The following is a 16,296-nucleotide window of genomic DNA, read 5'->3' on the forward strand; positions in this document are numbered from 1 at the left end:
ACTAGTGAGACCTGGGCGGAGAAATGGCAGATAGAATTTAATCCGGACAAATGCGAGGTGATGTATTTTGGAAGATCTAATGCAGGAGAGAAGTGTACAGTAAATGACAGAACCCTGAGAAGCATTAACATACAGAGGGATCTAGGCATACAGGTCTACAGTTCCCTGAAAGTTTTAACACAAGTGGATAAGGTGGTCAAGAAGATGTACGGCATCTTGCCTTCATCAGTGGGGGCATAGGGTATAAAACTTGGCAAGTCATGTTACAGCTGTATAGAACTTTGGTTAAGCCACATTTTGAATATTGTGTACAGTTCTGGTCACCATATTGCCAGAAGGATGTGGAGACTTTGGAGAGGGTGCAGAGGAGATTTACCAGGAGGTTCCCTGGTTTGGAGGGTATTAGGTATGAGGAGAGATTGGACAAACTTGGTTTGTTTTCACTTGAACGTCAGAGGGGCGACCTGATAGAAGTTTACAAAATTATGAGAGGAATGGATAGTCGGAGTCTTTTTCCCAGGGTAGAAACGTCAATTACTAGGGGACATAGGTTTAAGATAAAAGGGGGAAAGTTTAAAGGAGATGTGAGAGGCAAGTTTTGTACACAGAGGGTTGTGAGTGCCTGGAATGCGCTGCCAGAGGAAATGGTAGAAGCAAATACAATAGCAACATTTAAGAGACAGCTTGACAGATGCATGAATAGGTAGGGAATGGAGGGTTATGGACCACGTAGAGGCAAAAATTATTTACTTTAGAAAGACGTCATGTATTGGCGCAGGCTTGGTGGGCCAAAGAGCCTGCTCCTGTGCTGTACTGTTCTTTGTTCTAGTGTCTGATACAAATTCAGCTTGACCTCCTTACTCTTGTACTTAATGCCTCTATTAATCAAGCCTAAGATAATATATGCTTTATTCATTTATTCATTGCTCTCAACATGCCCTGCCTCTTTAATGACCTATGTACATATATACTAAGGTCCCTGGAAATTACATATAAAATGTAATTTATTTATATAAATTAAATTTTAAAAATCATCTGGGAATTTTAAAATTTGTACATCAAAGTCTAGGGGGAGCAATTCTCCCAGCCCGATGTGCGACTAAAGCAGTGCAGAGGGCTGGGAGACTCAAGCGGAGGCCGTTTCACGGGTTCCCCGCTGAGCGCCACGGCCTCTGCACGTCACCAGCAACCGGATTTCTGGCAGCATCAGCTCCGCGCTGATTTCTGGCACAGAGCAGCATGATTTATTTAAATCAACATTTGAATACGATTTAAATCCAATTAGCGGGCCTGAAGTCTCATGTCCACGCCGGGAGTATTTGACTCCAGCGGGGCTTAGTATAGCTCCCCACTTGCGGGGAGCTGGCAGCCCAACCCTGCTGGAGTGAAGGGGGCCATCGAGGCCCCCAGAGGACTGGAGGATGCCCTCTGGGCATTGCCAGCCTGGGTGCCCTGGCACTGCCCAAGTGGTAAAGTGTCAATGCCCAGGGGGCAATTTGGCACTGCCCACTGGGCATTGGGCAATGCCAAGAGGGTGGGGCCTAATCAGGGGCAGGGCCTAATGGAGAGGTGGAGCCTCTGCGTGGTGATTGATGGGGGTGGGGGGACCCGCTACCAGTCTGCATTTGGGTTGAGTGACAGAGGGAGGAAGGCTAGCGATCAGGGCTGATCATCGGGGTGGGGTGGGGTGGGCGGGTCAGCCTGCTGGGGGGGTCGGGGCTGCAGGGGTGGCCGATCGGGAGATTGGGGCTGCAGGGGCGGAGGGGGAAGATTGAGGTGGGGTGGGGGGGGGAGTCAAAGCTGGCCTGGACATGTTCGGGGGGCCAGCGATTGGGCTGTGTGGGGGGGTTGCACGGTCGGCGATGTGGGGAAGCAGGGCTGGCCAGCGATCAGAAGGCTGGCAGTGCGAGCCTACTTCGTATGCACCGATCTCAGCGTTGACAGATTGGCACATGCGCAGTGGCCCACTCAGCGCTATGCTGCCGGCCTCTCCAACAGGAGTAGGCCCCATGATTAACGCTATGCCACTCTGCAGTGCACTAAGTGTGGGAGATTCACTTTGAAACTCCCGCTGAAAAAAACCGCGTGATTTACGCCAGTTTTTACACAAATTCGACACTTAGAATTTTTTGGGAGAATCGCCCTCTAGGTCTTTAATATATATCTGGAAGAGCAGGGGTCTGAACATCAATTCCTGGGGAGCTTCAAAACAAACCTTCCTCCAGTCTGAAAAACAACTGTCCATTACTACTCTTTGTTTCCTGTCTGCCAATTTCGTATCATTTTGCTACTGTCCCTTTTATTCCATGAACTCTAAGTTTGCTCACAAAGCCTGTTGGGTGACATTTTTTTCAAACATCTTTTGGAAGAATGTGTTGACATTCGACCGCAAACCTTCATTCCCAATAAGGACGGTCACAACAGCTTCAGAGAGAATTGTATTTGCTTTGAGCTTTGTGGTAATCCGGTTGAGGATAATCAGTGCTTGAGATTGGAATACTTGCCAATTTGAACATCAAGGGCAGGATTTTCACTGAGTCAGGCTGACTCTGAGGGCCTTTCAAAACAGGCAAGACCCACCCCCATTTCCGGCAGATCCCATTTTTTGTAGGCAAGGGAGAGGGGCATGAATCATACTGACAAGAAACCTGAACTCAGACGTGCCATTTGCAATTGGTTCAAACAGACCCTATTTTCACTATTCCACACCTGCAGTTTGGGAGTCATGAATTTATGGAGAAGGCATAAAGGTGGATAAGATCTATTTATGTGTTATTTAAATCCTCAGCACTTTAAAATAAAACAAAAACAAGCTGCAGCCTTCAGTTGGAGTGAAAAAGAAGACACTGCTGGTGTTCTTTGGTTGAAAGGCCATCTGGTGTGGTTTTGAAAAATAACATTAGACGTGTTCCTACAGTTTCAATTGATTTCATTGTTGACTTTTCCCAAGGATTGTTGTTATAGCTGAACCTATTAAGAATTTCAAAAGCTCTAAAAATCACTTATCTCAGCCAGTGGACTGACATCACAATTTGATTGACAGTTTTACAAGGCTTTAAAGGGTTAGCTGTCTTTGATGTGGTTAATGAATAGAAATTTAATTTTATAATTAATTGACCATTTGAAGGGATTTAAATTTTTTGAATGGGTCTCATGATTCAAGGGTATGTGTATGATTAAGCATTCACTTAGATTGTCATTTCTTTCATCTCCACATGGCTCCTGACATCTGTACATAGTAGATACTTGGTGTGGCCTTGGAGATAGCATGGGGTGGGGCTGGGGGTGTGAGGGGACCTGGGAGTTTGGTAAGGGAGGGAGTAGGAATTGAAATCTTGAGGGCCAAACATCCCTTTTACCAAATATAAACTCTCAGAGAATTGAGGGGGGCTTTCTAACCACCCTACCAGCACTTGACTGCCTCCAGAGTTTTGGGCAAACTGGATCACACTCTGCCCTCACCAGAGCAAAAATCATGTGTCCTGTGATCTTCCAAGGCAGGAGATTTCCCGACTCAATCTTCCCACCTCGAAGGTGAAAATCTAGCCCCAAGTGTCATAACCGAGCACCCTTGAGTCAGGTAAATGTTTCCTACTCCAATATTGTACGTCAATCTCAAAAGTCCCCACTGTTATTTCCAACTTCAGGCTGTGGTATTCTTTCTGAGAAAAACTGCAGTTTTATTGCTAAATGATGTCAACTGAGACTAATGAACTTGTTTTATGTAGGGGCCTAATGCATTTTGCTACAGTGTATGTAGCTGCAATAATCACATAATGATGTTTGGGTTATTTTTCAGAATAGTAGTTTCCTGGATGAGAGCTGGCTGCTTCCAGTAAGTACTGATATTTTCTGCCTTAGATATATAATTGAAGGGAGTGGCATCAACTTGATGCTTGCTACTGTCATTCACTATTTAGATAGAATTATAAAGAATGTACAGCACAGAAACAGATCATTCAGCCTGCTTCATCCTAACCCAATCGACATATCCTCTTTTCGTTCTTCTTCTTGTGTTTATCTAGCTTCCCCTTAAATTGATCTATGCTATTCACCTCTGCCATGTACTCTGAGTTTAAAAAAATCTTTCTCCTGAATAGGATTTATTAGTGACTGGTCTGACCTGCAAGTAGAAACTTCTTTACATCTATCCTATTCGTAAGCTTAAAGACCTCTATTGGGTTACCCCTTATCGTCTCTTTTCTAGAAAAAAAAGAGCCCCAACTTGTTCATTCTATCCTTCCAGTGATGATATGTCAGTTCTCGTATCATCATTGTAACCTTCTGATAAGTCTTCTCCAATCCCTCTACATGCTTTTTTGTAATGGTGAACAGAACTGTTCATCGTATTGGTGTATCCGTTTTGAAGTTGCTGGGTCTTGCCTGGTAACAAGTCCACAATCACTGGTGCAGTCCAAGTCACTGTTATTCATCTAGAAGCATAGGCAGTGAGCAACAGCAGGCCATTTAACCATGGAGGGCATCACAGCCAAGCCTGATCGTGTCTTAAGGCAATGTTCAATGCAGGACAAAAGAGCTGAATGCCAGAGGTGAGATGATAGTGACTGCCCTTGACATCAGGGCAGCATTTGACACGAGTTTGGCATTAAGGAGCCCTGGCAAAACTGGAGTCAGTGGGAATCGGGAAAACCCTCCACTTGTTGACACAAGGAAGATGGTTGTGGTGGTTGGAGGTCGATCATCTGAGGCAGGACATCACTGCAGGAGTTCCTCAGGGTAGTGATGTAACTGGTTTGATTAGCAAGTTTGCGGATGACACAAAGGTTGATAGATTTGCAGATAGCGATGAGGACCATCAGAGGATACAGCAGGATATAGATCAGTTGGAGACTTGGGTGGAGAGGTGGCAGATGGAGTTTAATCCAGACAAATGTGAGGTAATGCATTTTGAAAGGTCTAATACAGATAGGAAATATACAGTAAATGGCAGAACCCTTAAGAGTACTGATAGGCAGAGGGATCTGGGTGTACAGGTACACAGGTCACTGAAAGTGTCAATACAGGTGGAGAATGTAGTCAAGAAGGCATACAGCATGCTTGCCTTCATTGACTGGGGCATTGAGTTTAAAAATTGACAAGTCATGTTGCAGCTTTATAGATCCTTAGTTAGGCCGCACTTGGAATATAGTGTTCAATTCTGGCCGCCACATACCAGAAGGATGTGGAAGCTTTGGAGAGAGTACAGGAACGATTTACCAGAATGTTGCCTGGCATGGAGGGCACTAGCTATGACGAGAGGTTGAAGAAACTTGGTTTGTTCTCACTGAAACAATGGAGGTTGAGGGGCGACATGATAGAAGTCTACAAGATTATGAGGGGCATGGACAGAGTGGATAGTCAGAAGCTTTTTCCCAGGGTGGAAGAGTCAACTAGGGGGCATAGGATAATGTGCGAGGAGCAAAGTTTAAGGGAGACGTACGAGGCAAGTTTTTTACACAAAGGGTGGTGGGTGTCTGGAACTTGCTGCCAGGGGAGGTTGTGGAAGCAGATACGATAGTGACTTTTAAGGGGCATCTTGACTAATATATGAATAGGATGGGAATAGAGGGATATGGTCCTTGGAACGGTAGGGGGCTTTAGTTCAGTCGGGCAACATGGTCAGTGCAAGTTTGGAGGGCCTAAGGGCCTATTCCTGTGCTGTAATTTTCTTTGCCCTGGTCTTGCTGCATTTGGACATAGAACAATGTCCAGGCTTGGGCTGACAAGTGGCAAGTAACATTCACGCCACACAAGTGCCAGACAATGACCATCTCCAACAAGAGAGGATCTAACCATCACCCCTTGACATTCAATGGGTGATTACAATCACTGAATCCGCCACTATCAACATCCTGGGGTTACCATTGACCAGAAGCTGAATTGGATTAGCCATATAAATACTGTGGCAAGTAACTCACCTCATGACCCCCAAAGTCTGTCCAACAGCAACAAGGCACAAGTCAAGAGTGTAATGAAATACTCTCCACTTTTCTGGATGTGTGCAACTCCAGTAACACTCAAAAAGCTCAACATCATCCAGAACAAAGCAGCCTGCTTGATTGCTACCCCTTCCACAAATATGCAATCTCTCCACCACTGATGAACAGTGGCAGGCATGTGTACTATCTACAAGATGCACTGCAGGAGCTCACCAATGTTCCTTAGGCAGCACTTTCCAAACCCATGACCACTGCCATCTAAAAGAACAAGAGCAGCAGATATATGGGAGCACCATCACCTGTAGGTTCTGTTCCAAGCCACTCGCCGTCCTGACTTGGAAATATATTGTTGTTCCTTCACAATCGCTGGGTCAAAATCAAAGAATCCTACAGAGCAGAAGAGGCCCTTTGGCCCACCGAGTCTGCACTGATACATGAAAGACCCTGACCTGCCCACCTAATCCCACTTGCCAGCGCTTGGCCCATAGTCTTGAATGTGGGAAGTACTCAAACAGGTACTTTTTAAAGGATGTGAGGCATCCAGCCTCCACCACCCTCCCAGACATTGCATTCCATACAGTCATCACCCTCTGGGTAAAAATGTTTTCCTCAAATCCTCCCACCCCTCGCTTTTAACTTGTCTCCCCTCGTAACTGACCCTTCAAAATCCTGGAATTCCCTCCCTAACAGCATCCCTACTCTTAAGGGACTGCAGCAGTTCAAGAAGGCTGCTCACCAACACCAGGGCTGGAGCAATTAAAATTGATGATGCGCAAGGGGCCAGAATTGGGGCAGTGCAGATGTTTTGGAAGGTTATATTGTTGGAGGAGATAACTGAGATTGGGAGGGGGATGAGGTCATGAAAGGATTTGAAAAAAGAATGAGGATTCTAAAATCAAGGCATTGCTTAACCAGGAACTGGGGTAGATCAACAATTACAGGGGTGATGGGTGAATGAGGCTCAATGCAAGTTAGGACATCAGCAGTAGAGCTTTGGATGACCTCAGGTTTGCGCAGGGGAAGATGGGAGGCCGGCCAGAAGTGCTTTGAAAGAGTCACATCGAGAGGTAGCAAATGCATGAATGTGACTTTCAGCAGCACGGGAGCTGAGACAGAGTCTGGTGATAGGAAGGTGAAAAAATAAAACCACTGTAAAGTCAGAATCGGCTTAGGCGCTAAGATTTTAACTCCCCACTGCTGAAGTGGGTACTTAAGAGGATTTAATTAAAAATCAAATATTTAAAATATTTTGATTCTGTTTCTGCTTCAATGCTCTCTATCCTTTGTTGTTTAATTTTACCTTGTTTTAATATTATTGTATTAAATAGTATGGGAGGCAATTAGATAAAGGGATTAAGAGATAGGACAAGGTGGGAACAAGTTTATTGGACATACTTCCTTTTCTTGTTCCTTTAAGATTTTATGTAATTATCTTTCCTATAATTTTAGTTCGTTTGGACCATATGCCTATTTTTATATTTGTGGTGTCTTGAAAGGGACATTTTTATTGATTCTTGGATGATGTCCCTGCGGCAACTCAGTTGTTGGTTCATCAAAATGAACCTAATGCACACAAACTTTCAAATCTTCTGATCAGTTTCTACTTCACACTGCAATAACACTTTCTGACCCATGGCTGGGAACAGTGAGAGTGCTCTGCACTGTTGACCACTTCCCACAGTGAGATTGCTAACACATACTCATCTTTACACAGGTGTGTGAGATGTATGATACAGTCCCCTGTCGAGAGCTGGGAATGGTGCTCAGGTAAGATCCAACTGCCTCACATTAGAAACATCAGCAACAAATTTAAACTATTCAGCTGAGATATTTTCCAAAGAACTACTGCAGTTTGAATAGAACATAGAACAGTACAGCACAGAACAGGCCCTTCAGCCCACGATGTTGTGCCGAGCTTTATCTGAAACCAAGATCATAGAATCATAGAAACCCTACAGTGCAGAAACCCTTCAGCCCATCGAGTCTGCACCGACCACAATCCCACCCAGGCCCTACCCCCACATATTTACCCGCTAATCCCTCTAACCTACACATCCCAGGACTCTAAGGGGCAATTTTTAACCTGGCCAATCAACCTAACCCGCACATCTTTGGACTGTGGGAGGAAACCGGAGCACCCGGAGGAAACCCACGCAGACACGAGGAGAATGTGCAAACTCCACACAGACAGTGACCCGAGCCAGGAATCGAACCCGGGACCCTGGAGCTGTGAAGCAGCAGTGCTAACCACTTTGCTACCGTGCCGCCCCAATAGTGCTAGTATGTCATAGTATCATTGTTTTCTCCCCTCACTTCCATTCTCCTGCAAGGGTACCAATTCTTATTTTTACTGGTGTACCTTTCCATGGGCTGTCAGCCTTTGGTACCTCACCTTGTTGGTCATTGTGGCACAGTGGTTAGCACAGTGGTTAGCACTGCTGCCTCACAGCACCAGGGACCCGGGTTCAATTCCGGCCTCGGGTCACTGTCTGTGTGGAGTTTGCATCTTCTCCCCGTGTCTGCGTGGGTTTCCTCCGGGTCGTCCGGTTTCCTCCCACAGTCCAAAGATGTGCGGGTTAGCTTGATTGGCTATGCTAAAATTGTCCCTTAGTGTTAGGGGGATTGGCAGGGTAACTACATGGGTTATGGGGATGGGGCCTGGGTGGGATTGTTATTGGCGCAGGTTTAATGGGCCGAATGGCCTCCTTTGCACTGCAGGGATTCTATCTATTCTATCTATGATTGTGAGCCTGGATGGGAAGTTTGGGGTCCTGTGTACTCACTGAACCCATTTTGCCAGGTGTACAGAGCCCTGTTACAGGAAATTCAGGTCACTCATTTTGTGACATCTAAATTGAGGCCATTTCAGGCCCTAAAGTGGCCAATTAATGACCACTTAAAGACCTCATCCTGCTACCATTGAGGAGGGGGGGGTCTCCATACATCACATGAGGAAGCCACAAGATATACCCCAGGAAGCCATTCTATTGAAGGAGCCCTCCTCTCCCCTCTACATTGATTCTCCCCTCCACATTGATTCTCCCCTCCACAACTCAATATACCAGCCTCGCCCAAAAAATGAAATTCTGTGTACATAGAATTTACAGCTTAGACAAAGGCCATTCAGCCCAACTGGTCTAAGCTGGTGTTCATACTCCGTACACATCTCCCCTCTCTCCTTTTCAAGTAATGCTTTCAGATAGCCTATTCTTTTCATCCCCATGAACTTAGCTACCTTTTCCTGAAATACATCAATGCCATTCACCTCAATCACTCCAGTGAATTCCACATTCTAACCATGTTCTCGGTAAAGTTGCTCCTAAACTCCTCGTTGGATTTATTAGTAACCATCTTTCATTGACCAGTTTTGGATTCCCTCACAAGTGGAAATTTCTTTTTAAATCCCTTCATAATTTTAAATCATCTTTCAGGTCACCCCTTCACCTCTTCTAGAACATAGAACAGTACAGCACAGAACAGGCCTTTCGGCCCACGATGTTGTGCCGAGCTTTATCTGAAACCAAGATCAAGCTATCCCACTCCCTATCATCCTGGTGTGCTCCATGTGCCTATCCAATAAAGTGTCTGACTCCACTATCACTGCAGGCAGTCCATTCCACACCCCAACCACTCTCTGCGTAAAGAACCTACCTCTGATATCCTTCCTGTATCTCCCACCACGAACCCTATAGTTATGCCCCCTTGTAATAGCTCCATCCACCCGAGGAAATAGTCTTTGAACGTTCACTCTACCTATCCCCTTCATCATTTTATAAACCTCTATTAAGTCTCCCCTCAGCCTCCTCCACTCCAGAGAGAACAGCCCTAGCTCCCTCAACCTTTCCTCATAAGACCTACCCTCCAAACCAGGCAGCATCCTGGTAAATCTCCTCTGCACTCTTTCCAGCACTTCCACATCCTTCTTATAGTGAGGTGACCAGAACTGCACACAATATTCCAAATGTGGTCTCACCAAGGTCCTGTACAGTTGCAGCATAACCCCACGGCTCTTAAACTCCAACCCCCTGTTAATAAAAGCTAACACACTATAGGCCTTCTTCACAGCTCTATCCACTTGAGTGGCAACCTTTAGAGATCTGTGGATATGGACCCCAAGATCTCTCTGTTCCTCCACAGTCTTCAGAACCCTACCTTTGACCCTGTAATCCACATTTAAATTAGTCCTACCAAAATGAATCACCTCACATTTATCAGGGTTAAACTCCATTTGCCATTTTTCAGCCCAGCTTTGCATCCTATCGATGTCTCTTTGCAGCCTACAACAGCCCTCCACTTCATCCACTACTCCACCAATCTTGGTGTCATCAGCAAATTTACTGATCCACCCTTCAGCCCCCTCCTCTAAGTCATTAATAAAAATCACAAAGAGCAGAGGACCAAGCACTGATCCCTGCGGCACTCCGCTAGCAACCTGCCTCCAATCCGAAAATTTTCCATCCACCACCACCCTCTGTCTTCGATCAGACAGCCAGTTACCTATCCAATCGGCCAACTTTCCCTCTATCCCACACCTTCTCACTTTCATCATAAGCCGACCATGGGGGACCTTATGAAACGCCTTACTAAAATCCATGTATATGACATCAACTGCCCTACCTTCATCAACACACTTAGTTACCTCCTCAAAAAATTCTATCAAATTTGTGAGGCACGACTTGCCCTTCACGAATCCGTGCTGACTATCCCGGATTAATCCGCATCTTTCTAAATGGTCGTAAATCCCATCTCTAAGGACCTTTTCCATCAATTTACCAACCACCGAAGTAAGACTCACCGGTCTATAATTACCAGGGTCATTTCTATTCCCTTTCTTAAACAGAGGAACAACATTCGCCATTCTCCAGTCCTCTGGCACCATCCCCGTGGATAGCGAGGACCCAAAGATCAAAGCCAAAGGCTCTGCAATCTCATCCCTTGCCTCCCAAAGAATCCTAGGATACATTTCATCAAGCCCAGGGGACTTATCGACCTTCAGTTTATTCAAAACTGCCAGGACATCCTCCCTCCGAACATCTATTTCCTCCAGCCTATTAGCCTGTAACACCTTCTCTTCCTCAAAAACATGGCCCCTCTCCTTGGTGAACACTGAAGAAAAGTATTCATTCATCACCTCGCCTATCTCTACTGACTCCATACACAAGTTCCCACTACTGTCCTTGACCGGCCCTAACCTCACCCTGGTCATTCTTTTATTCCTCACATAAGAGTAAAAAGCCTTGGGGTTTTCCTTGATCCGACCCGCCAAGGACTTCTCGTGTCCCCTCCTAGCTCTCCTAAGCCCCTTTTTCAGCTCATTCCTTGCTAACTTGTGACCCTCAATCGAGCCATCTGAACCTTGTTTCCTCATCCCTACATAAGCTTCCCTCTTCCTTTTCACAAGACATTCCACCTCTTTCGTGAACCATGGTTCCCTCACTCGGCCATTTCCTCCCTGCCTGACAGGGACATACCTATCAAGGACACCCAGTATTTGTTCCTTGAAAAAGTTCCACTTTTCATTAGTTCCTTTCTCTGACAGTTTCTGTTCCCAACTTATGCCCCCTAATTCTTGCCTAATCGCATCATAATTACCTCCCCCCCAATTGTAAACCTTGCCCTGCCGTATGGCCCTATCCCTCTCCATTGCAATAACAAAAGACATCGAATTGTGGTCACTATCTCCAAAGTGCTCTCCCACAACCAAATCTAACACTTGGCCCGGTTCATTTCCCAGTACCAAATCCAATGTGGCCTCACCTCTTGTCGGCCTATCCACATATTGTGTCTGGAAACCCTCCTGCACACACTGCACAAAAACTGCCCCATCCGAACTATTTGACCTACAAAGGTTCCAATCAATATTTGGAAAGTTAAAGTCCCCCATGACAACTACCCTGTGACCCCCACACATATCCATAATCTGCTTAGCAATTTCTTCCTCCACATCTCTATTACTATTTGGGGGCCTATAGTAAACTCCTAACAACGTGACCGCTCCTTTCCTATTTCTAACCTCAGCCCATATTACCTCAGTGTGCAGATCCCCCTCGAAGTGCCTTTCCGCAGCCGTTAAACTATACTTGATTAACAATGCCACTCCTCCACCTCTTTTACCAGCTTCCCTACACTTACTGAAACATCTATACCCCGGAACGTCCAACAACCATTCCTGTCCTTGTTCTACCCACGTCTCTGTAATGGCCACAACATCGTAGTCCCAAGTACCAATCCACGCCCCAAGTTCATCTACCTTGTTCCGGATGCTCCTTGCATTGAAGTAGACACACTTCAACCCACCTTCCTGTCTACCGGTACCCACCCTTGACCCTGATACCTTCCCCAATACCTCACCACCCTCACTGACTTCTGGACTACAACTCCTTTTCCCACTCCCCTTACAAATTAATTTAAACCCCCCTGAAGAGCCGTAACAAATTTCCCTCCTAGGATATTGGTGCCCCTCTGGTTCAGGTGCACCCCGTCCTGTTTGTACAGGTCCCACCTTCCCCAGAATGTGTTCCAATTATCCACGTATCTGAAACCCTCCCTCCTACACCATCCCTGCAACCACATGTTTAACTGCACTCTCTCCCTGTTCCTCAACTCGCTATCACGTGGCACCGGCAACATACCAGAGATGACCACATGTTTTGTCTTGGCTCTCAGCTTCCAGCCCAGCTCCAGAAATTCCTGCTTTAAATCCCCCTCCCTTCTCTTACCTATGTCATTGGTACCAATGTGTACCACGACTTGTGACTGTTTCCCCTCCCCCTTCAGAATCCGGAAAACACGGTCTGAGACGTCACGGACCTTGGCATCCGGTAGGCAACATACCATCCATGAGTCTCTTTTGCTGCCACAGAACCTCCTATCTATCCCTCTAACTAACGAGTCCCCAATAACTATTGCCCTCCCGCTCTGCCCCTTACCCTCCCGAGCCACAGAGACGGACACAGTGCTGGAGATCCTCTCACTGCGGCTCACCACTGGTATGTCATCCCCCTCAACCGTATCCAAAGCGGAATACTTGTTGCTAAGGGGAACGACCACCGGGGATCCCTGCATGGACTGCTTCCTCCCAGCCCCTCTCACCGTCACCCATCTGTTTTCATTCCTCGGAGTAACTGTATCCCTAAAGCTTCTGTCTATGGCCACCTCTGCGGTCCCTAATGATCCTAAGTTCATCCAACTCCAGCTCCAGTTTCCTAACACGGTTTTGGAGGAGCTGCAGATGGGTGCACTTCCCACAGATGTAATCAGCAGGGACACTGTCGTCGTCCCTCACCTCAAACATAGTGCAAGAGGAACATAGCACTGCCTGCATACCCATCCCCTCTAGATACCTTGCCAGTACCAGGTAGAAACAGCAAAAATGAATTAAACTCACCCCTGCTCGCCCTTTCTGCCTAAGCCCTGTGTGCCAAAGCCTTATAGCTCACACTCTGCTTCCCACTCACTCCACAGCCCGCTCCCGACGCTGCCCGCTGTATACTGCAGCCTACCTTTTATACTTCGCGCGCTTAAAAAAAACCCTTCCCTTTTCTCTAGAGAAAAGAGTCCCAGCTGGTTCTGTGTTTCCTGACCTCCAACATCAAAAGCTGATACTCATATAGCTCTTTTAACATGGTAAAACATCCCAAGGTTCTTCATGGGAGCATTATCAGACAAAATTTCATACTCAGCTACATAAGATGATGTTAGGGGTGACCAATGATGACCAAAGAGGGAGGTAGGGGCAAATCTCAGAGCTGGACTGAAGGCATGGCTTTCAATAGCAGAATGATTAAAATCCAGGATGCCCAAGAGGCCATAACATGCTGGAGGAGTTACAGAGATAGCGATCATGGAAAGGTTTGAAAATGAGGAAAACCAGGATAAACATTTTATAAATTGAGTTGTTTAACAGGAAGCCAATGTAGGTCTTCAAGCACAGTGGTATTGGGTGAATGGAAATTGGTGTGAGTTAAGACATGGGCAGCAGAGTTTTATGTGACCTCAAGTTTACAGCATAGGATGTGGAAGTTCAGTCAGGACTGTGTTGGAATGGTCAAGTCTAGGGATAATACAAGGAGCAGATGAGCAAGGCAGAGACTGAGTCAGCCAATAATATGGAGGAAAAAAATAGTCTTAGTTATGGAGTGGATTATGGTTGGAGGCTGATGTCAGAGACAAGGCTATGAACAGTTTGTTTCATATTTGAATGGGTGCCAGGGAGAGGGATGGAGTTGATAGCTAGGCAACAGATTTTTGGTGAGAATTGAAGACATTGTCATCAGTCTTCCCAATATTTAGTTTGAGGAAATTTCTACTCCATTTTGGATATGGATATTGGACAAGGCTGATAAGGAAAATGTTTGATTCCCAAGATGAACACCCATTCACCCTGCTGAAAAAATAATGCAAAAATGTTTTCCATTCAGGAGATAAACTCACCGGTTTAAAAATTGATAGCCGTAGCTAAGCTTGGCATCGTCATTGCCCTGTTACAGGAAATTCAGGTCACTCATTTTGTGACATCCAAATTGAGGCCATTTAAGGTCCTAAAGTGGCCAATTAATGACCACTTAAAGGCCTCATCCTGCTACCACTGAGGAAGGGGGGGTGGGTCTCCATACATCACATGAGGAAGCCACAAGATATACCCCAGGAAGCCATTCTATTGAAGGAGCCCTCCTCTGCCCTCTACATTGATTCTCCCCTCCACAACTCTAGCTAGTCAGGCCTGCCTGATTGGCCCCAGCAACCTTACCCACCACCTGTCTTCTGGAGTCTTCTCCACCTTTGCTACTTCAGGGCCTTCTATTGTTCCAGTAGTGGCCACCACTTCTCATGGCACTGATTGGCTGCTGGCCCTCTGGTTGGCTGGCAGCTTTTGGAGGTGAGACCTTACAATCATAAAATCCCTACAGTGCAGAAAGAGGCCATTCAATCCATCAAGTCTGCACTGACGCTGAGAGCATCCCACTCAGGCCCTCCCCTCCATTCTATCCCTGTAATCCCGTGCATTTACCATGACCAATCCACCTAATCTGCACATTTTTGGAGTGTGGGAGGAAACCAGAGCAACCAGAGGAAACGCATACAGACGCTGAGAAGAATGTGCAAACTCCATACCCAAATCACCCAAAGCCAGAATTGAACCCAGGTCCTAGCACTGAGGCAGCAGTGCTAACCATTGTGCCACATGCTGCCCATATATCTTCACTTGTAAAGGCACAGGGGCCCTGACGGCAATTAATTAGCTCCTGATTGATGTGTAAACCTGTTAAGACTTTGGAAAGTCACTGTGCTGAGATTGCCTCGAGCTTTCTGGCTGGTTGATGGGGTCACTACCACAGTCATTAAACTCAGCTGTCTGGTCTTTGCCTTCACCAGTATCCAACCTGTTCCTGTGCTAGAAATTGCAGAATGGTGACACTGGTCTGTGAGACCCTCGTAGTTTGTGACCGGGATCGGTCCAAACGCATCTTATGATGGGTTGTTAAGCAGTAAATTTACAAACTTGCTGACAGCTGGTCTTTTCTTTCAGATATACTGACAGGCGTATTTTTATATCAGAGGTGATTCCAGGAAGTCAAGCTGAAGCAGATGAATGTGTTCATGCTGGAGACATTATTGATGGAATAAATGGGATTTGCTTGAGAAATGCTCAAAGAGGAGAGGTAAAATACCAGTGTGCTCATTGGAAAAGAATTGGAAGCTCTTGTCTATGCTGGCTTTGTGCAGGGGCAGTTCACATAGACTTTTCCCCTTGTTGCTTTTGCTTCTTTTGCCATTCACCTTAAAGCGGTGTTCTTTAGTTCTTGACCATTCTATCAATGTCAGTGTTTCTCCCCATCAACTCAGTCCAGACTACTTATGATATTAAAACCTTTGTTAGATTTCCACTCAACTGCCTCTTCTCTATTGGGAATAGCCCCTACTTCACCAATCTAACCAAGTCTGTCATCCCTAGAACAATTCTCATGAATCGTTTTTCTAATGCCATCTCGTTCTTCTTAAGTAACTACACAATGGTTTAATTAAGGTCAAACTACTGTTTTATATCGATTTTGTACTCTATGCTTCTATTTATATATCCCAGGATTCTGTTTGCCTTGTACCCACTTTCTCAACAAAGACCGAGAAAGCTGGAAACATTCAGCAGGTCTGGCAGCATCCATAGGCAACGTCCCTACGATGACCTGTGTTTTTCCATTCCCTCAGAAGGCTGTGGGTTAGTTCAGGCTTTCAAGACTAAGATTAATAAGTAAGTGTATCAAAGGATATGGAGCAAAGACACAGAAATGGAGTTGCGGTACAAGTCATCAATGATCTAACTGAATGGCGGAATAAACTTGAGGGGCTAAATGGCCTC

General features: G+C 45.9%; 1 protein-coding gene across 3 annotated transcripts in view; it reads left to right on the forward strand.

The window, feature by feature from the left end:
- Window positions 1-16,296, forward strand: part of LOC144501480 (uncharacterized) — an 83,682-nt gene that overhangs the window by 43,133 nt on the left and 24,253 nt on the right. For all 3 annotated transcript variants that reach the window (XM_078225266.1, XM_078225268.1, XM_078225267.1), the window contains 3 exons: window positions 3,800-3,835; window positions 7,654-7,706; window positions 15,469-15,601. In XM_078225266.1, the coding sequence (XP_078081392.1) occupies window positions 3,800-3,835; window positions 7,654-7,706; window positions 15,469-15,601 (222 nt within the window). The remainder of the gene's footprint in view (window positions 1-3,799; window positions 3,836-7,653; window positions 7,707-15,468; window positions 15,602-16,296) is intronic.

The sequence above is a fragment of the Mustelus asterias genome, chromosome 12 (genome assembly GCF_964213995.1).
Source record: "Mustelus asterias chromosome 12, sMusAst1.hap1.1, whole genome shotgun sequence".
NCBI classification, from domain to species: Eukaryota; Metazoa; Chordata; class Chondrichthyes; order Carcharhiniformes; family Triakidae; genus Mustelus; species Mustelus asterias.